The 21,666-nt window shown below is 40.1% G+C and overlaps 1 protein-coding gene across 2 annotated transcripts in view; it reads left to right on the top strand.

The window, feature by feature from the left end:
- Positions 1-21,666, top strand: part of LOC122539873 (venom phosphodiesterase 1-like) — a 118,217-nt gene that overhangs the window by 91,923 nt on the left and 4,628 nt on the right. Inside the window, exons 19-24 of one of the 2 annotated variants that reach the window (XM_087980188.1) lie at positions 69-120; positions 9,529-9,683; positions 12,839-12,965; positions 13,674-13,751; positions 16,656-16,788; positions 18,651-18,807. In XM_087980188.1, coding sequence (XP_087836314.1) covers positions 69-120; positions 9,529-9,683; positions 12,839-12,965; positions 13,674-13,751; positions 16,656-16,788; positions 18,651-18,807 — 702 coding nt within the window. Of the gene's footprint in view, positions 1-68; positions 121-9,528; positions 9,684-12,838; positions 12,966-13,673; positions 13,752-16,610; positions 16,789-18,650; positions 18,808-21,666 lie in introns of both variants that reach the window. The other variant, XM_087980184.1, reaches the window with a different exon arrangement.

Here is a 21,666-nt window from a genome sequence, read left to right as displayed (position 1 = left end):
GTACAATGTTATTTCAGGAGGCACCAAGTAAACTTTTGATAACAACAAAATGTATTCTCATTTCTTAGACCATGACTATTCTGGAATTGAATAAAAGAATCAATCTTACTGTCGCACAAGGTAACATTAAATTTTGCTTTTAAAGTCCTTTTGCCATGTCAAATATCAATTCTGCAAATATGGGTGATGGATCTTAGCACATATGATTAAATTCTAACAGTTTGGAGTTATGGGCTAGAATATAAACAGCAAAGTTATTCCAGAATAAATTACTAATTAAAAGTAACAAGTCCACAAGATTTAACACTGAACACATGGAAGGCCCAAAGGACATGAACCAGGCATCCTTTAGACCATAAGACAGGCTTATGCCCAAAACATCGATTCTGCTGCTCATCGGATGCTGCCTGACACGCTGTGCTTTTCCAGTGTCACACTCTCGACAAAAGACAGAGGAGCCAAATTAGGCCATTTGACCCATTGAGTCTTCTCCATCACTCCATCATTGCTGATGGCACTAAGATAGCCAGGAAAGTACCTTGTGAGAAAGATAAGAAAATTACAGGTGGTTATGAATAGGTTGAGTGAATGGTTAAAAATCTAACAAGGGAGAGTAAAACATGGAGAAAAAAGTGAGGGCTGCAGATGCTGGAGATCAGAGCTGAAAATGTGTTGCTGGAAAAGCGCAGCAGGTCAGGCAGCATCCAAGGAACGTCGATTCTCCTGCTCCTTGGATGCTGCCTGACCTGCTGTGCTTTTCCAGAGTAAAACATGGGAAAATATGAAGTTGTTTACTTTGAAAGAAAGAATGAAAAAGCAGAGTAGTATTTAAATGGGGAATAATTAGGAATTCCAAGCTGCAGAGGATTTATGTGTTCTGTTCCATGAGTTACAAGATGTTAGTATGCAGATACAGCACATAACCAAGAAGTTATTGAAATATTTTCCTTTATTAAGAGAAGAATTGAACATAAAAATAAAGATGTAAAACTTCAGTTATGTATGGTTTGGGGAGACCAGTACTAAAGTCTCTGTGCAGCTTTGATGTCCGTTTTTAAGGAAGGATATAATTGGACACAGCTCACAGAAGGTTTACAAGATTGATACCTGGAATTAATAGATTGTCTTATCAGGATAGGTTGGACAGACTGGGCTGTTTCTACTGGAGTTTAGAAGAATGAGAGGTGACTAGACTGATTTCGACTGTAAGATCCTGAATAGCATTAATACGGTAGAAGGAACATTAGCTTTTTTGATCAGTCCTTACCAGGGGCACCTTTAAAAATAGAGGTCACCCTTTTAGGACTCATGAGAATGTTTCCTGTTCTGAGGGTTGTGTGACTTCAGAACGCTCTGTCTCAGAAGTGGATGGAAGTGGCCATTGAATATTTTTAAGGCAGATGCAGATAGATTCTTGTCCACCACGTAATTACAATAGTTGTTAGTTGATGGGAATGGGAATTCAAAATGCAAATAGATCAGTCATTGAGTGGCACAATAAAGGTCTAATAGTCTATTTCTGCTCCTATTATGCACATTTGTATGCTGCCTAGCAACCTGTCCCATGCCTCCCCGATTAAAAACCCTGAGAGCAGAGAATTGCAAGTCAGACTAATGACCTGTCCATGTGTAAAAAGTTTTCTTTTTGAAAATAACCCAATTGTTGGATGTAGGGCAAGAAACGAGTTGCTTCAACTACCAATAAATATTCAACTGCCAATAGAAGAGAAAAGAATAATTGGTTGAGACACTATTAGTATAACATTTGCAGAATTACAGAAGACGAAGCTCATGGTGATAAGCTTTCACCTTCACAAACCAATGCTTCTCAAATGAAATCTTTTAGCAATCTCACAATTTTGACTGTTGTTCATGTGCAGAAATGACCTAACTTATAACATTTCAAAACATCATAATTTTTTTCCTGATTTGGAATGTCACTCAGCTAAATTATCAGACTGTAATGCAATATTTTCACAGTGATATTTCTATAATGGTTGTTTTACAATAACTATTTTTATTAATATGACTACAGATCTCTTTTATCTGATTATCCTTGAATCACCACATTTTAATTCTATACAGCTAAACATTGTAATTTGCAATATTTAGCTATTCATATCAAGAAACAAATCAAAACAAAATGCTATTGAATACTTTTGAAATGTCTGGTTACGAACCAAGTACTTGAAGAAAAGTCTTCCAAAATGTAAACTTTGTCATACAGTAATCTTTCTTTATACCAGATCTGACCATACATGCTACTAGAGTTACAGCTGTGAAATTCAATAGGGCACCAATAACAATACCTGTTGCTTCCACTGAAGCATCTAAACTTTGTTTAGGAGACATCATTAGGTGGGGCATTGAGATCAAGTTGGCATTGTTGACATCACATGAGTGCACACTTCAAAAGGTTGCTCCATTTCTTTGTGTTAATGCTTCATCAAAATAACATCTGGCTTGAGTGGCAAGTCCTGGAGGAGGGTAAAAGGGTTTTGTTTGAAATGTAACATGCAAGATAAATTTAATATCCCTTCTCAAGGGCCTCTTCTCTTGATACAACATGGATTAAAGGAGAAAGAGTGTCACTTTGGGTGACTGGACTTCATCTCGTGCATAACTGGATGACTAAAGAGATACCTGAATAACTAGTTCACTGGGTGAGAAACATGGTTGAGCGACATTCTTAACATGTGTATCTCTCCTGCTGCACAGGGGTGTCATTACCATCTATCTCAAACACTTAATTTTCAGCAACGCTGGGAGCAGAAGCAGTGAGTGTGAAGAAAGAATGCCCTTGCTGCTCAATAGCAGAGGCCTCAAGGTTGGCCTAAAGCCATTACAGAGGTGGAGGTTGATCCTCCTGCAGACATTAGGGGAAGATATTGATGAAGACAAGCATTAGCCCATCAACACATGAAGAAGATAAGAAGTCACTACCTGCAGACCTCTTTCGGGTGATACCAGTGGCATTTAAGGATGTCCTGGAAAATACTTACCAAGACGTGTCATATTATTTTCAAATTGCACAAATATAAGGATTTGGTGCAACTACTGTCTGGGCACTCAAGGTTAGTGTCTCAAAGGCATATTCATAGATGTATAAAGGAGATGCCGTAACCACCAGATCAGCGAATTCTGGACGAACATACCTCATGTTGTCTCTTTTAATTTGTGGTGATTTAAGTCAACGAGGACTTGCAGTGAATGGTTTGATGAAATATATTAAATGATATTTTATTATATGGTATTAATGAAAGCTTCTGAGCAATAAAAATGTAATGTAAGCTTCAGCAGCAGGTGGCAATGATGACGGAGCATGTTGGGCAGAGGAGCTTAAGCAGGTGTGCTGGAATCTCCTAAAGTAGGTGGTGATGGTGAGGTAGGGCTGCTGGACCAGTCAAATAGACCCTCTCTGGAAAAGAAGGTGCCTTTCAGGGAAGGAGCCTTCAGGGAAGAAAGAGTAAACAGACAAAGGATTCTTCAATTCAACATAAACCATAGACTTCATTCCATGAAGATACTGTAAATGCTTCCTTGTTTAACCTTAATTTCCCTTCATGTTTGTAATGACCTAATTCCAGTGGAATAAAGAAGCTCATTTTCATGATCTTTGAGCCTTCTGCATATTCAAATCTCATATTATAAAGTGGTAACATTTTTAACGAGAAATTACAACTATCAAAATTACAAGTACCAGTGAGACAAAAACAGGAAGAATGTCCATACAGCACTTTGGCACTTGCAGCTTGTGTAGTTGGCTAGTTAGCCTTTCCTTTTCCATAGATAAGTTCCTCAGAACAAGAGATTTTGGGAGAAGAAAAAGGGAAAAGATTCATGGCTTCTTGTTCTGCTGACGTGGTGTTTAGCTTTTACTTTTAGCTGCCCTGTTACTTTACAGAAGATCACATGCTGTTTTAAAATCTATCTTTTCTTCTTAGTTTTTCTCTCTCTCTCCTTCACTTTCACCACCTGGAGAGATGTTTCCTTCCGGATAGTTCATGATGGAATCTCTCTATGTCTCGTCTTAGTCAAAACTAGTTGATGAGAATAGATTTCAGAGCCATCTTTTTGGAGTTTTGAACATTGACTGTTCTCAGCCAGGTCTTATTACACGGTTCTACAGCTCAAAATGATGGTATGTTAATTTTGAGAAATTAAGAGTTCCAAATAAGTAAATTTTGATGAGTCCCTTTAAAGTTCTTCCTCCTGTCTACTGTTTCTCTCAAGCTACAATTCTTATAATTTCACTCTCTGTTTGAAAACTTCTGGTATTTCACGAGACTTTACATATTTGGACATGGCTCTCTGCAATGCAATTAGAACTTGTATTTAGGGTGACTGATAATTGACATGTTGTTTTAGTTTCTAGTGTTAGCTTACTTATTTTATAAATAAATGTCATTAGTGACCAACATCTGTTTCACCTTGCCAATGATTTTATCCGTTTCCCAAGAAGCAAATTCTGATGAATATTGACCTACCTTATATTGTATACTTCAGAATGGAGGATTAGTCCATTCATTTCCAAGCATAATTTTTTTTTAGCTGCTTGTTACCTCTGTTCACCACTAATGAAGACAGCTAGCTGAAAAGTCAGCAATGCTTGCTTTCATTGCTGGGTTTCCTCAAGTGGGAGCATAAATGCTCCCTGGGAACAGTCAGTTGCATTTGTAACTTGGGAAGTGAGTTACTGTATTGAATATGTAATTGGTGTCCGATCAATAATAATGCAGGCTTGTACTCATTTCTCAGGCAACTGTCACAACACATACATTTTGCACAAATCAGCCTCAGAGATTTTGAATTCCAAACTCAGGTCGATCAATGGATCCTTAGTGACAAAGATTATCCTCTATAAACATGGCTGATGATGTTCAAGAGGTATCTCTGGCGTGATGCAGGGGAATGCTGCAATTGAGCTCAGACCTCCACCACAGCCACTATAGAGCACACTATTAGGCTTCTTAAATTTCTTCATTGCCTCGAACAGTCTGATAGTCTCTGAGATACAGAGGGAACTGAAAACCCTGGCAACAAGAACAGATACTGCAAGAGAATCAGCCTTTCTTAGATGAGGAGAATTTCCCTGAGGATGCGGAGGAGCCCATGAATCTATACGAACATGTTATGGAAGTAAAGGACCACGCTGAGACATGCTACACCTTCCAGGACCAACCTGACTTCCATGACAATGATACAATTGTGTGATCATTTTCTGACCTGGGGTGCACACCTATCCCTGCCGTCCTCTCTTGTCAAGTTATCAATAAACCTACTTCCTTTACTGTACCATAGGCGGCATAGTGCATCAATAGTTAGCACTGCTGCTCACAGTGCCAGGGACTTAGATTCAATTCCAACCTTGGGCGACTGTCTTTGTGGAGTTTGCACATTCTCCCTGTGTCCATAGTGTTCAGGGATGTGTAGGTTAGGTGCATTAGTCAGGGGTAAATATATGGTAGGGGAAAGGGTCTGTGTAGGTTACTCTTTAAAAAAAGGGGATTGGTTCAGTGGATAGCACTGCTGCCTCACAGCACCAGGGACCTGAGTTTGATTCCAACCTCGGGCTACCGTCTGTGTGGAGTTTGCACATTTCCCCCGTGTCTACGTCAGTTTCCTCTGAGTGCTCCGGTTTCCTCACACAATCCAAAGATGTGCAGGTTAGATGAATTGACCATGCTAAATTACACGTAGTGTTCAAGGATGTAGAGGTTAGATGCATTATTAAGAGGTAAATATAGGGTTAGGGGAATGGGTCTGGGTGGGTTACTCTTCAGAGGGTCAGTGTGGACTTGTTGGGCTGAAGGGCCTGTTTCTACATTTTAGGGATTCTATTCTGTTCTGTTCTGTTCTGCTCTGGGGAGCTGAGTGTGTCACTCACATTGTCAGTGAGTGTTGGTACCAAGAATGTCTTGGAGGGGATGTACACTCCTCTGTCATGTGGTAGCTGCCATACCCAAAATGAAATTGTTCAATTGCTTTGAATAAAACTGCATCTGTCTTGTTTTTATAAACACTGAGAATTAATCAGGCTGACTAATGGAATGAAAGAACACAGGCATATGTGTGGTCTTCTGTCACTTGGATAGGTTTGATAAACTGGAGTTGTCCTCCTCAGAGAAGATTGAGAGGAGATTTGATAGTAGCATTCAAATTCATGATCAACAGGTTAAAGGGGAAACTGTTCTCACTGGTGGAAGGGTGTGAAAGGTTTATTTTAAGTGCCTTCCAAAAGCTACAAGTATGATCTAGGGAGAAATTTTAATGTGTGATGTTAGGACCTGGTATGTACTGTTTGAGAATAAAGTGGAAGCAGATTCAACTGACCTTTCAAAAGATGGTTAGATAAGCACCTGCAGAGGAACAAGAAGGATGATGAATGAGGAAACAGTGAGTGGGATTATCTGAGGTGCTCTTGTAAAGTGCCATAATGGACATGATAGGCTGAAATGCTTCTTACTGTGTTGTCCTCTGAGGAGGACAACTCCAGTTTATCAAACCTATCCAAGTGACAGAAGACCACACATATGCCTGTGTTCTTTCATTCCATTAGTCATTCTGTTGCATTTATAAGTATTGATGATTGAACTTTCAGTGAGTCAATGCGATTTTTCTTTTCTTTGTGATGCTGCTTCAGCATCAGATACCTTTTGGCACGATAGGGCACACTGATTTACTTTCCAATATTCTGGGTAAGTCTGGGTTTTATTTTGAGATGATTCTCATTTACAAGATCCTATTTCAGGAAACTCCCAAAGTGCCAATATTCTATTAGTCTTGTGAAGTCTCAAAGGGAACAATGAAGCAACTGTTTTTTGCTAAGTTATAACTCCTCCCCTTGGTTTTGTACTCCAAACTTGTTTGCATGACAACTCAACCTTTTAGAAGCCACAATGCATATTAAAGGCAATGCAAGAATGACAGACTTCTAAAGATCTGTGTTGAATTGCTGAAAATGAGCTTTCTGTAAAATGGTATCAAATGTTCTTTTCCCCATGGAAGTAACAGACCACATTGGCTGAATGCCAGCTAGCTGAAAATGGCATGTTATTTATTTATAAGCTGGAATAAAGCACATTGATTACTTGGCTTATGTGTAGAAGTACACACTGTAACTTTCAGAATGCAATAATAGCATATAAAATTTATAAAATAATATGGGACTTAATTCAAATGAATTGTAATTAACTTATCCTCACTTTCATCATAGAACATATCCAAGTAATTGATTCTCCTTTACTGATATTCACTTAGTCAGTAGTAGCATCTTTATATTAGTTGTATTAGATTACTCAAGACAGCGTACCAAAACTTAAGCATGTCATGACAGGGTCCTATGTGCATATTTTCTGACAGATTACTGTGTGTAGGCAGACTAATTAGATGTAAGACTAATGGTCTGACTTTATTCCTTCATTCTAATTTCTGCCAGATTGTCAAAATGACAGTGTTCCAATAACCTGTTAAAACTTAGTTCAAAAGAATGCCAAGGCTGCCTGAATAACAATAAATTCTAATGAATGTGTGAGCAGTTGGTAACTTTGGTTATCTTTCCATTTATTGGAAGTTAAAAAGAATAAACAGCTAATTTTAAAACTGAGCTATCAAGTTACATGTAAAGGTTTTGCTTGAGTTTGCACATTGTAACTTCTAAATCATCTTAGGGCAATTTTTCCCTACCTTGTGATGTTAGTTCCATTGTAAGATGAAGGAGTTGCCATGGCTCTGTTCAATCTCTGCCAATTCTAATTTGTGTTTAGCCATGTGGGAATGAATAAAAGCAGCTCAGGATAGCATTCCATTGTTGTATAGAAATACTCAGTCCTCACTTGAGCACTTCTGTATAATGTCACACCTATAAATATAACCTCACCCTTTAGAGAATGACAGACTCAGTTTTACCACACTTATAGAGTCATAGAGTCATAGAGATATACAGCATGGAAAGACCCTTCGGTCCAACCTGTCCATGCCGACCAGATATCCCAACCCTATCTAGTCCCACCTGCCAACACGCGGCGCATATCCCTCCAAACCCTTCCTATTCATATACTCATCCAAATGCCTCTTAAATGTTGCAATTGTACCAGCCTCCACCACGTCCTCTGGCAGCTCATTCCATACACGTACCACCCTCTGTGTGAAAAAGTTGCCCCTTAGGTCCCTTTTATATCTTTCCCTTCTCACCCTAAACCCATACCCTCTAGTTCTGGACTCCCCGACCCCAAGGAAAAGACTTTGTCTATTTATCCTATCCATGCCTCTCATAATTTTGTAAACCTCTATAAGGTTACCCCTCAGCCTCTGGCGCTCCAGGGAAAACAGCCCCAGCCTGTTCAACCTCTCCCTGTAGCTCAGATCCTGGCAACATCCTTGTAGATCTTTTCTGAACCCTTTCAAGTTTCACAACATCTTTCTGATAGGAAGGAGACCAGAATTGCACGCAATATTCCAACAGTGGCCTAACCAATGTCCTGTACAGCCGCAACATGACCTCCCAACTCTACTTCTACAATAGGCTGAAGTTGCAGAACAATTAACAAAATAGGTAACTTTATTATTATATGGTCATAATGAGATTTGAAAGGCAGATGGAATGATAAAATTGCATAGAACTTAGTGCATTACAACGCAGGAACAGGCCCTTCAGTCCACCATGTCCGCACTGACCATGATTCCATTCTAACCTAATCCCATTTGCCTACACATGGTCCACATCCTTGTATTTCCTGCATGTTCATGTGTCCCAGTGACTCTTAAATGTTGCTATTATATCTGCTGCTACCACTTCCCCTGACAGCACGTCTCAGACACCTGCCCCTCTCTGTGTAAAACTTTGCTTCACATATCTCTTTTAAACTTACCCTCTCTCACTTTAAACCTATACCTCCTAATATTTCTACCTGAGGTAAAAGACTTAGAATTTCCACCCTATCTATGTCTCTAATAATTCTATACATATCTATCAGTCGCCTCTCAGCCTACACAGTTAAGCAAAAATAAATCCAAGATTGTCCAAGCTCTCCTTATAGTTAATGCACACCAATTCAGGCAACATTTTGGCATTTTGCACCCTTTCCAAAGCTTCACATCCTTCCTACAGTGTGGTAATCAGAACTGCACACTATACTCTACTCCAAATATGGCCTAACCAAAGTTTTATACAGATGCAATGTGACTTGCCAACTTTTATACTCAATGCCCTGACAGATGAAGGGCAAGCATGCCCTTACCACCTTAACCATTTGTGTTGCCAAGTCCAGGGAGCTATGGACTTGGACCTCAGCATTCCTTTGTACAGCAATGCTCCACAGCCCCTGCCATTTACTGTTTACTTTCCTCTTTCATTTGACTTTGCAAAAGGCATCACCTTACACTTGTCCGAAATGAAATCTCCACTCAACTTTCCGACTGATCTATATCCTGCTGTATCCTTGGACAACCTTCCTCATTATTCACAACTCCACCAATTTTCATGTCATCTGCAAACTTCCTAATCAGACAAAAATTGTGTCTTTTCAGTTAAAAAAGTGGAAGCCATTACCATGCCTTACGGAAGGCCCCGTGTTTTACAGAAGAACAGCACATACTGCCTCTTGCACCAGGCATCTTACGTGACCGGATATAGTGCTGACATCTTAATGCCCTTATGGAGTGCATACAGTATTTCAAAATTGGTAAGTTTGTTTCTTCCAGGAATGCTCTCACTTGAATACTGATGTTCAGGGACAGATAATACAGCAGATTACAACAATAAATTTGAGAACATAGATTAGGGTTTCCCAAATTGGGTGTTAGGACCCTAGCAGGGTCAATAGTTGAAATTTTGGGACCACCAGGTCTGGGGCAGCAATGGCTGCTATGGAGCTTTGATCAGGTTATAACTGTTGTGATGACTCCACCAAAGGACCCTGTTGTCACATCATTTTGTTTTATTATTCATTTATGGGGTGAGGGTGTCGCTGACTCGGCAGCATTTTTGCCCAGGGCCAGAATTACTGGAGAAAATAAGAGCTCATGGTACAGATGGTAACATACTAGCCTGAATAGAAGATAAGCTGGCTGGCAGAAAACAACATGCACCCAAGTCTCCTTGTCTGACTGTCAGGATATTGTCAGTTCTGCAGTTTACATTTTACAGTTTACATCAATTTCTTAGATGAGGAGGGTGAAGGCATGTCTAGAAACATGTAACTTGAGTATAAAACAGTGAGGATGGGGGTCCCAACACTGTAATTTTCAGCTTAGAGACAAAAATTGATTAAATACAGTATTAGGAGTTTGAGTTGTGATGACGAGGGAAAAGAAACAGACATTAAGAAAAAGTGAACACTGAGATGCGACGTCAACAACAGAAGAAAACAGGAAAGCTTGCAACATACCCATTTGGAAAGTAAATATGTGTGTGAGATGTGGGAAGCGATTGTGGTTTGGAGACCAATAAATGTTTATTTGTGCTATGCCAGTGGAAGTCTTGTATTTTTAACATAATTTTGACAGAGGAAAAGCCACAAGGAGAAAAAAGCTTCATTTTCCCACATTCACAGTGAGACTCTAGAAATTAATAGTAGTGCATGCAAAATTGAAAACAATCTTGTCCTTTAGTTTTTTTTTGTGTGGTAGTAGATTTTTCTATGTTGCAACATTTGCCAGCAAGAGGTTTCCAGTGCCATGGAGCTTTCATAACCAAGAGGATAAGGTGGGGACCTAGTTCTTTCTGCTAAAAGTGTCTGATCTTTGGTTGAACATGCACAAGACTGACATAGACCACTAACTAGTTCACAAAGGTATCCAGTATTCCCAGAAATTACCCGATGAGAGGTTTGTGTGACTGTTTCTGATTCAATTCCACTATGTATCCCTTCTCTCAACTAATGGGGCTGAAGTTTACAAACCCACTGGATTTGGGCTGGGAAACAGTAGAGAAGCCTGATGGCTTCCTGCCACCATAGGATAACTTCAGAAGTGGAAATGCCAGTAGCTCAGTCAGTTATAAAATAAAATTTAATTAACTGGCCCACTCTCGGTTAAATTATTATGGCGCCAGGATCTTTGTGGGCGGCACGGTGGCACAGTGGTTAGCACTGCTGCCTCACAGCGCCAGAGACCCAGGTTCAATTCCCGCCTCAGGCGACTGACTGTGTGGAGTTTGCACATTCTCCCCGTGTCTGCGTGGGTTTCCTCCGGGTGCTCCGGTTTCCTCCCACAGTCCAAAAATGTGCAGGTCAGGTGAATTGGCCATGCTAAATTGCCCTTAGTGTAGGGGAATGGGTCTGGGTGGGTTGCGCTTTGGCGGGTCGGTGTGGACTTGTTGGGCCGAAGGGCCTGTTTCCACACTGTAAGTAATCTAATCTAATCTTAACAGAACTGGCATAGGTCCCCATCAACATTTTGTGGGAAGACTGTCAGGTACATCAATGCAGTTTCCTCAGGGTGACCTTCCTTTTCTGACCAGTCCATGGTCCACAGTGGAATCCTTAATGACAATGGCCAACCCTATGGTTCCAATTCCACCAGTGGAGGGTTCTCCAGTCTCCCAGCATTCCCGCCATGCCTTGCATACTGACATTTCTCTTACCTGCTTTCTCCTTCTCTCTGCAGTCTCTGCATTGGCCACCTTTATTGTGGCACAGTTTAGACTCGAGAACTGCTAGATCTTTGACTGAGCCAGCAGTTTTGAGAGATGGGCTGCAATCCTCAATTGGATAGCGGTCATGGTAGCAGTTGCATAATTAGCCGCCGCCACTCAGATTGCCCAGTAGTCTTGCTTTCCACTCATGCGATTCAGTGACAAGCTTTCAGTCTCTGTTGCAGGACTTCCACCTTTCTTGGGATAAAATTAAGAGTCATAATCTTTAAATGTCATACTGACCTAGCTGCCATAACAGCATAACAAACAAATCACAAAGTGGGTTTCCTCCAACCTGCTCTTCCATTCTCTACAATCACGGCTGATCATCTGTCAGACTCCTGTCTTCTGTTCAAATTTTGTGAGAGACAAAGAATCTCTTGAGCTCAGACAATGGATCAGAATGCGCAGTTACCTCCCAAATTACTTTGTAGCTATAATCATGCTTTATCCTTTCAATTCCTATTCCTTTCATTTCTATCTCCTAATGCATTCCTAGGATATTCTCCTATCTATTTATGTGTGGTAAATGGCCTGATTGGGGCTTGAGTTCCGGTAGCTCAGTTAACTCTATATAACTAGCATCCAGATCAGATTAATGCCAACAACATCATCATTCCGGCTGAGGTACAAGATTCCAACATCTGTAGTTTTTTTGTCTCTAACCAACGTACAAAGAGGGCTTGTCTCCTTAACCTAGTTGGTCAACTGTCAGTATTGAGTTTGTACATTCTCCCCGTGGCTGCGTGTGTTTCCTCCAGTTTCCTCCCACAGTTTAAAGACGTGCAGTTTCTAATGCACAATTGCTGATGGGGGGAGTGGGATGGGTCTGGTTAGGATGCTCTTTGGAGGGTCAGTGCAGATTCAATGGGTCGAATGGCCTCTTTCTGCACTAGAGGGATTCTATGTTGCTACTTTTTATAAGTGATGAAGAAACACCAGTAGTTTGTGCAAAAAAACTTTTGAGACTCATTTATCTCAGTAGGGAGGTGTAATTTTGGTGAAAACATTCTGTAAGATGTATTTCCATCTCTTTTGCAGTATTCTAGCTCCTTAAAACACACTAGAATATTCTTTTGGATTGACCTGATGCTGGCATACTGAGCACTGGATAATTCCAGGCTGTTTTGGGACCTGAAATCAGTCCAGCACAATTCCTCTTTCAATCATTTTCTTTTAACTTTTGTCTTATTTGACCAACAGACAGAGATTAGTCCAAATGTTTTAGACTGTCTGCGTGCTGATCCTCGAATCTTAGCAAACAACAGCCAGAAGTGTTCAAACTATAATCCAGAATTAAACATTACCTATGATTTTCTTCATATTCCAAGTAAGTGCATTAAGTGTGGACTTCTTTTGATGAGAGCATGTAAATATAAAAGAATTTCCGTTAAACCACTTGGGTCACTGATTGTGGAATCACCACATCACTTTCAGAGTTAATCTACTTGTTGATCACCTCCTCTGGTTATAAGTAACGTGGAAAACCCATACACTTGGATGCCAATTGAACTTGGAAATTGAAGTTGTGAGGCATGGTGGCTCAGTGGTTAGCACTGCTGTCTTACAGCACCAGGGACCTGGGTTTAAACCCAGCCTCAGGTGACTGTGAAAATTTTACATTCTCCCCATGTCTGCATGGGTTTCCTCCAGGTGATCTGGTTTCCTCCTACAGTCCAAAGATGGTTAGGTCTGGGTGGGATGCTGTTTGGAGAGTTGGTGCAGACTTGATAGACCGAATAGCCTCTTTCTGCACTCTACAGAAATTCATAGTTAATCCATAGTTAGTGCTGAACTTTGGAATTGTTTGTTGAGTACTGCAATCAACATTTAGAAATATGCCAAATTTCAGTTGGCTAAATATTTGTTGGTCAGTGCTGAACCCTTTTGCTGCATTGTCCAAACCTTGTAAAACAAAACTGTTTTTTTGCTAAGTGCTTTGACTGTTTGGAAGAAGGAAATGAAAATGATTCCTGTTCACTGTGGTTCATATTAGAGAATTCATTCTTTTTAATAATTGTTAATGTATCCTTCTCAGATCTGAATAAATCAGAGGTGGAACAATATGATGCATTAATTACGAGCAATATTGTGCCTATGTATTCAGCTTTCCAAAGTAAGTGAAATTAATATACAATTATTTCCTGTGTGATTGGTCTTCTGACTGAATTAATAAATACTTGAAGCACACAAAATCTGCTCTAGATCTTTGTGCTCATAAAAATGGAATTATGCAACACTTTAGAAGAAGCAATCTAAGTATTGTGGTCCATCATGACTGAGGATCCCCAATTTGTCCCAATTTCAGACAGGATCCCCAAATGGCTATACTGCTGGGTAAGGAAGGATAAGCTGACTCCCCTTCTCTCATCTGGGATGCAACAAAGTTAATTAAAAATAATCCCTTCTCTTCTGGCTACTTTTCGTAATGCTTTAAAAGGAGCAATATTAGCCGGTCTTTATTGAGTTAAAGAAAAGATCAGTTTATTAACTATTAAATGTGAGAAAAGATAATAATAACACACACATACATAAATTAGAACAGTGAATTGAGTAAAATGACAGAAGTTAAAAAGGTACACAAATCATTCTCTGTGTTCCATGGAAAATAGATAATGGAACATTACGGCATTTGGCTGCTATTCATAGTGAAGCAGTTGATTTCAAGATTCTTGATTACGCAGTTAAAAGATAGTTTTTAGTCTTGTTGTCTTCTCAATGATGACTTTGCTGGTTTGCCTCACCTCCAGATCTAGCAACATGGATGAGATTTCCTTATACTTGAAGTGCAGGACTGTCTAATGATGTCCTCCAGTTGTGACCTTCACAGTACACTAGTTCACACTGGCACGTCTCTCAATTAACACACACACAAACCAAGTGTTGCAGCTGGTTTTTAACTTTTTATATATTCCTGAAAGACTAAAGCAAACTGCGTCTGCAGTTTGGAATGTAATACACAGGAAATGATTGTCTGCTAAGAGGAGTAATCAGTTTATGCTTTTCATCTTCTCATTTTATGACTCGTTTCCCTGACAACTCTACAGAAGTGACGTTTTTCAGTCATATAAAATGATTTGAAAAACTGTGCTGGCTGCTTCTTTCCCTTTTAACAATACATTTTGTACTAAATTCAGGTTTAATCATTTCCCTTCCAATTTTGTTTTACAAAACTCTCCTGGCCTATCCTTGGATGTCTATTACACCTTGGGGTTTTCTACCCCCACCTTCTAACACATATTATACTATAATGCTTGTCACCGGCAATGTACTTAGTCTGCTTTCAATCTTAAACTGTTCTAAGTTTAATGTGTCCATAATATATTAAGTCTGTCTATTTCCTGATCTATATGTGTCTCTCTTTAAATAATACAAGTTTAAATCTTCCTGTGCTGAAAATGTGTTGTTGGAAAAGCGCAGCAGGTCAGGCAGCATCCAAGGAGCAGGAGAATCGACGTTTTGGGCATGAGCCCTTCTTCAGGAATGCCCGAAACATCGATTCTCCTGCTCCTTGGATGCTGCCTGACCTGCTGCACTTTTCCAGCAACACACTTTCAGCTCTGATCTCCAGCATCTGCAGTCCTCGCTTTCTCCTTAAATCTTCCTATGTCCTACTTTTTGACTTGCCCATGGGAGATGAACATGTTTTCTTTTATCAGACCTACCTACCTTGAGGACTTTAAGTGTAGGGGGCAGGCATTGTGCACTCCTTTCCTTTAAAAACATGAATTGGCTAAATGGATTTTTACAACAGTCTGCTAGATAGGTTAGATGGTCAGATTTTTATACGGTTCTTGCCTTTACTGAGTTTTATTTCACAGCTTTCTGTGGGAGGATTCATATTCAGGAACACTTGATTGCTAGTCTTGCAGCATTGACACTATGTGAATTCACCCATTCCAGTTCATCCATGGGAAACTATGTGAAAGAAATTTTGAGTTCATCAACATAAGAGCATCCCAAAGATTCCAACACTATTGAGTAGAACTTTGGGCCCAAATGGGCTGCTAACAGAGGCAAATAGAATCAGGAAATGCCAGTTCCATCTAACATGCGAGTCTTCCAGTGGTGTCATGAAGAAGGGATCAGGCATGGCCATTAATCTCATTAAGGGCCTTGTTAACTATAATTCAAGGAAGATGCCAGAATCTTTCATTCCACTGGTGCAAGTTTCCATTCGCGGAGATTCTCGCCAGTCTGGGGGCAACACTCCCTTCTGTGCTTCAGTTATGGTCAGGCTGCAAGAATTGTCAAAAACTCTTTTTAATTGAAGTTTAAAAAAATGCTTTGAGGGTGCCGCCCCACTGAAGTACTTCATCAGTTACTTACTGTTGGTAACAGCCTGCTGCTCCTTACAAGCTTGGCCCTCCAGCTTCAAGAGCTTATGTCAATTACAGGAAGCCTGTAACTATGCCATTAATTGTCTCTGTGAAAATCCTAATGAATAATGGTTCTCCTGGGAAATGTGCAGTTCAGGACTCAAAAACGGCTGATACCTGCCCATTCAGTCTGATAACTAAGAATTTGCCAATACCGAACCTGATGGAGATAACTTCAAAACAAAACAATTCCATTCTGTAATTGACTCCTAATGAGTAGGAGGATGTCACTTTATCTTTTTCGTAACTAAGTTATTTTCAGTATTGAATTGATTTTTAAAAAATATTACCTGAGAATGCTTCACAACACAAGATTTTGTTGCTGAAATTATAAGCAGTAATATTTCTTTTGAATTTTACTGCTGGGAATTAAAACTGCATAATTTACAAACACAAAATTTGAGGTTAGACAAGATCAAAAGGCATGATCCTAAGAACTAATGGAGAAAACTGTGTTGACTGTTTCAGGGATTAGAATAAACACCCAACAATAATAAAAAGGTTATTAGAAAACAATTTACAAGATAAAAATCTTTTTGGCTGAAGATGTTATTGACATTGATAGAATTTAAATTTTAACAGCTCTTGTCCTTCAGTATATTGTAAAATTACCAGGTTCCATCTGGCTGATTGCTTCACAGAGATCTGGCATTACTTCCACAACACTATACTGCCAAGGGATGCTGCACAGAGCAATGGCCTCAACGTAATGAGTGGGCCAGTGTTTGACTATAATTATGATGGACATTTTGATACTCTTGAACAAATTAAGGGGTAAGCAAAATATTTTTATTTTGTTCTCCATTTAGTTTAATGAGAAACAAAATTCAGCTTTGCCAGATCATTGGCTGAGACAAAATTAAAGTATCTTGCATGACATGGCTATTTTATAGAGCAGTTTACATTATTACATGAAAGTCATGATACTGCACATTCTTGCTCAGCATTATCATTATATTCTATTTATTTAGCATAATGCAATAATAATTTTAAAGTTAGCTATTAAACTTTGAATCTTGCAGTTTGGAAATAGAATTCAGCCTGGAACAAATATTAATCACTTCAATTACAACAAGGTTTACATAGTGAAACATTGAAATAATGACAGTTATCTTACCTCTAAATCAGAAGGTTGTGGGTTTTGGAGTCTTCACTATGAATATCTAGGCTAACACTCCACTGTAGTCCTGAGGGATTCCTATTTTGGATGATGTTAAACGAAAGCTCTATCAGCTCTTTCAGATGAAACTTGAGTATCCCTGCTACTGATGCGAAGAAGAGGAGTTAATATGTGTCCTTGATGCAATGAAGAGCAGAGGAGTTATCCTGTGTCCTGGCCAATATTTATCACACAATCACTTCACTGAAACAAAATCTATTGTCACATAGCTCTTGGTGAAATTTGCAAATTTGTTGTTGTGTTTCCTATATTGTATTAGTAACTAAGAAATCCCTTATTGGCTGTAAAACACTTTGGCCACTGTAAAAGGCTCGATATAAATAAGCATCTTTATAAAATATATAAGTGAAAACAAAACATATAATGTAAATTTTATATTATAATATGAAAATAAAAAATATTTTACAGCCCAGTTCTGCATGTTTATGAAGGATTATACCTATCTTTGAATCCCTATGGTGTGCAAACAGGCCCTTCAACCCAACAAGTCTGCACTGACCCCCCCGCCAAAGAACAACCCACCCAGATCCATTCCCCTACCCTATTACTCAACATTTACCCCTGACTAATGCACCTAACCTACACATCTCTGAACAGTATGGACAATTTAGCACGGCTAATTCACCTGGCCTGCACATCTTTGGATGGTGGGAGGAAACTGGAGCACCTGCAGGAAACTCCACACAGACAGTCGCCCAAGGCTGGAATCGAACCTGGGTCCCTGGTGCTGTGAGGCAGCAGTGCTAATCACTGAGCCACTGTGCTACACTTGTGTAGTTGCCTAAACAAATAATGTTGACCTGATTCTATTTTTGATAAAGCTTTATTTTTAAAATAAAATGCTGACAGCATACGTGAGATTTGAATATATGAGAACTCAATATCAGAAAATATGTTTCTAATATTCAATGAACCCTTTTCATGTACAACCTTCTTACACAGGATTTAGAAGAAAATCACCCAGTTATAGAATATTACTGGGCATCAGTCTAATAAAATAAAGTTTCCTGTATTAAAGGGTTGCAACCAAATTTTAAAACTGTGATCAAAGATAAGTAGCTATTTCCAATAAGAGTTTCACATACAGACTTCAAAGTTCTGGAAGGAGCATGATTAAATGCTCAGACTATGTCATGGTGACCGAAAACAAGGTCTCATTTCAAATCAGAAGACATTTACGAGCCTGATAATGGAGTTCACCCATCCTGACAAATAAGGCATTTCGCTGACGGTTACAGGATCAGGAAGCACCCTTTGCCGATCTCTGCAGGACATGCTTGTTGTTGCTCTGGTGGATTGGTAACAAATAATGTCAGTTAAAACAAACCCTCATGATTATAGTAATAGTAACAAACTATTAGTTATCTTTGAGAAATGCTATAATCCTGTTTGTACTTGATGTGTATTCTGAATGTGAATGTTGACATTTGTTTCTTTTTCCATGTTATTTCTTCAGACATGTCAATGGCACAGCAATCCCCATCCCAACTCACTTCTATGTTGTCCTTACCAACTGCAACGACACCGCACAGACTCCCCAACAATGCAATGGTTTACTCAATGCAAGGTCCTTCATTCTACCGCACAGGCAAGATAATAGTGAGAGCTGCCCAGTAAGTAAAATAGACCAGTCTGGCAACAGCACAAATTTTGAATTTGTTTCTTATATATGAAGTCTATAATTAAATGTATTCATTTTTCCCTAAAATTCATTGTTGGAAGTATTGACACGAGGAAAGACAGGATAGGTAGGTTCTTGATTGTCAAGGAGATCAAGGGTTACAGGGAGAAAGCGGGAGAATGGGGTTGAGAAACTGATTAGCCATGGTTGGATGATGGAGCAGACTCGATGGGGTGAATTGCCTCATTTCTGCTCCTATATCTTATGGTCTTTTAATCTATATACTGTAGCATGTAGTAAGTTTTGACCATGGTGACCAAATCTGCAGAAAAATAAAACTGTAAAGGACTCTTTAGGGATGGGTGTGTGTTGGTGAGACTATTGACACATGGGTGGAGGTTAGAGGGAGGGAGGGGAATGACGGAGTTAGAGGTAAAGGTCTCAGGGAAAGCATTGATGGAGTCAGAGAGGCCCCTAAGATTTGCCCTGAATCAAAACTGTGCCTTTGCACATTCCATGTATCCTCACCATCTTTGTGTTCTCTGTCTGGAAACAAGTCCAATAGATAATACCCTAATCTCCACCATATGGGTACAAGAAGGTTCAATTCATCTTGGCTGGGACAGGGATTGAATCTCATCCAATTGACACCAATTTGATTCATGCTGACCTCCTAATTCTCCAACTCCATCTTTGCTGGTCACTTGGCAACTCCTCTCTCTAGTTCCACTCCCTCTTTCACCAACCCCCGTTCACTCAAAAGACCTCCTTTCTAATCTCCCTCTTTGCCTCCCAATCCCCATTCAATTAAAAACCTCTGTTCTCAAAACCTCTCTTCTCACACAATCAGGAAACCATCTCACCATCAACCTCTTGAGGCTTGTCAATCATGGGTATATGAATAGGAAGGGTTTGGAGGGATATGGGCCGGGTGCTGGCAGGTGGGATTAGATTGGGTTGGGATATCTGGTCGGCATGGATGGGTTGGACCAAAGGGTCTGTTTCCATGCTGTACATCTCTATGTGTCTAATTCTGTGCCACCTGGCACCCCCTGTTGATCTTGCCAGCCAACCCTGACTTTTGCCCTGACATACTGCACTCCTTGGGCTTGTTTGAACTATTCCTTGGGCCTGCCAGAACATCCATTATTCCACCTGCCCCTCCCCCCCAACCCCAGTTGATGGACGCTCTCTCCTGGTCCTGCTTGATACCTCTCTACCTGCTTCAGTTGTGTCGAAGAATGCTGGCTGAATCCACGCCTGGTCTGCCTCCCACCGCCACCACCAGCACCACAGCCCACAATTTCCATGATCTGGCACCAAGTCACATCCCAAGGCAAGCCTGCCACAGGAAGACTTGACTACACCCCAGTCCCCCATCACTGCTGAGTCATAAACTGTCTGAGCACTGCTGTACATGCCCAGTGGTAGAGTGCACAGCTCAGATGCCAAAGACTTTGGACCGTAGCAAGACGACATACCACAGAAGGGGAACACATTAAAACTATCAAATGGCCTGACTTGTCTCAAATATTTCAAACTATTGGTCCCATGTGAGCAGTATTTTCATTTCTAAATACTACTGGCTCTTTCTTCTGGGGTGTCCCACAGGCTTCTGAGTCAATTCATGATGAAATCCAGGATATCTGGCAGATCAGAGAACCATTGTGTGGGACATAGAGCAGCAAGGAAAAGTGCAGGACAACCATGTAAGATGCAGAATTGTTGGTCATCTTCAATGCGTTGTCTGAGTGGAAGGATCAATAAGGTTTTCAAAATAGAGTTGGATTATTATTTGTGTTGTGCTGTCTCTCAAAGATATGTGATATCTCTTTAATGGGCATGCTCATGATGCCATCATCATATCATGGCATGTAGTCTCAGGTGTAAAGCTCTCAGTCTCCATCTTACTGAACTCTGTCCTCAAGTAGCATGAAATGTTGAGGGAAGCAAACAATACTTGCAAGACATTTAGCTTCAGCCCAGACATGCACATGCTGGTGATTATAATGTAAACATGTAGATACCAGGTACTGTCATAAAAATTCATTGAATTCTTCAGTGCTACATTACCTATGTCTTGTCCTTTTCCTATGGGAGCCATTGTATCACAGCATGACTGTGGTAGACCACACCCCACATAAATTTGAAAGTAAAGTTTTGCAGCGCTATGGCTAAAGCTAGGGGAGTAGCACGAGTTGATTTTTTTCCATCAGTGCCAGCATAGACACATGGCCTAAATTGCCATCTTCTGTGCTTTAACCATTCTGTGGTTTCAGATGGTAAATGTATAATTATGGACAAAAATCAGGGACTGCAGGTTTCTTTATTACTTCCTGAAAATATATTTGGAAGTAATGAAAGAAATGGCAATGCCAAGAGGGTGGGCCTTTGATGGATTTACTTAGGCATTGTTTTAAGCTCTCTTCTAAAATAGGAACACAATTTTGACTGACTTCTCTGATGACAATATGATTACCATTTCTCGAATCTTACAATCCCCACAGTGCGGAAGCAGGCCATTTGGCCCATCGGGTCAGCACCAACTGTCCAAAGAGCATCCCACCCAGACCCAATCCCCTACCCTATCTCTGTAACCTATCCCTGTATTTGCCCTGGGTTAATCCTTGTAACCCACACATCTTTGAACACTATGGGACAATTTAGCACAGCCAATTCATCTAACCTGCACATCTTTGGACTGTGGGAGGAAACTAGTGCACCTGGAGTAAATCCCTGCAGTCACGGGGAGAATGCGCAAACTCCACACAGACAGTCGTTCAAGGATGGAATCAAAACTGGGTCCATGGCATTGTGTGGCAGCAGTGCTAACCACTGAGTCACCGTCCTG

The sequence above is a fragment of the Chiloscyllium plagiosum genome, unplaced genomic scaffold (assembly GCF_037043375.1).
Source record: "Chiloscyllium plagiosum isolate Xiang-an unplaced genomic scaffold, Cpla_swu_hap1 HiC_scaffold_3, whole genome shotgun sequence".
Taxonomy (NCBI): domain Eukaryota; kingdom Metazoa; phylum Chordata; class Chondrichthyes; order Orectolobiformes; family Hemiscylliidae; genus Chiloscyllium; species Chiloscyllium plagiosum.
This window is presented reverse-complemented; position numbering and strand designations above follow the sequence as displayed.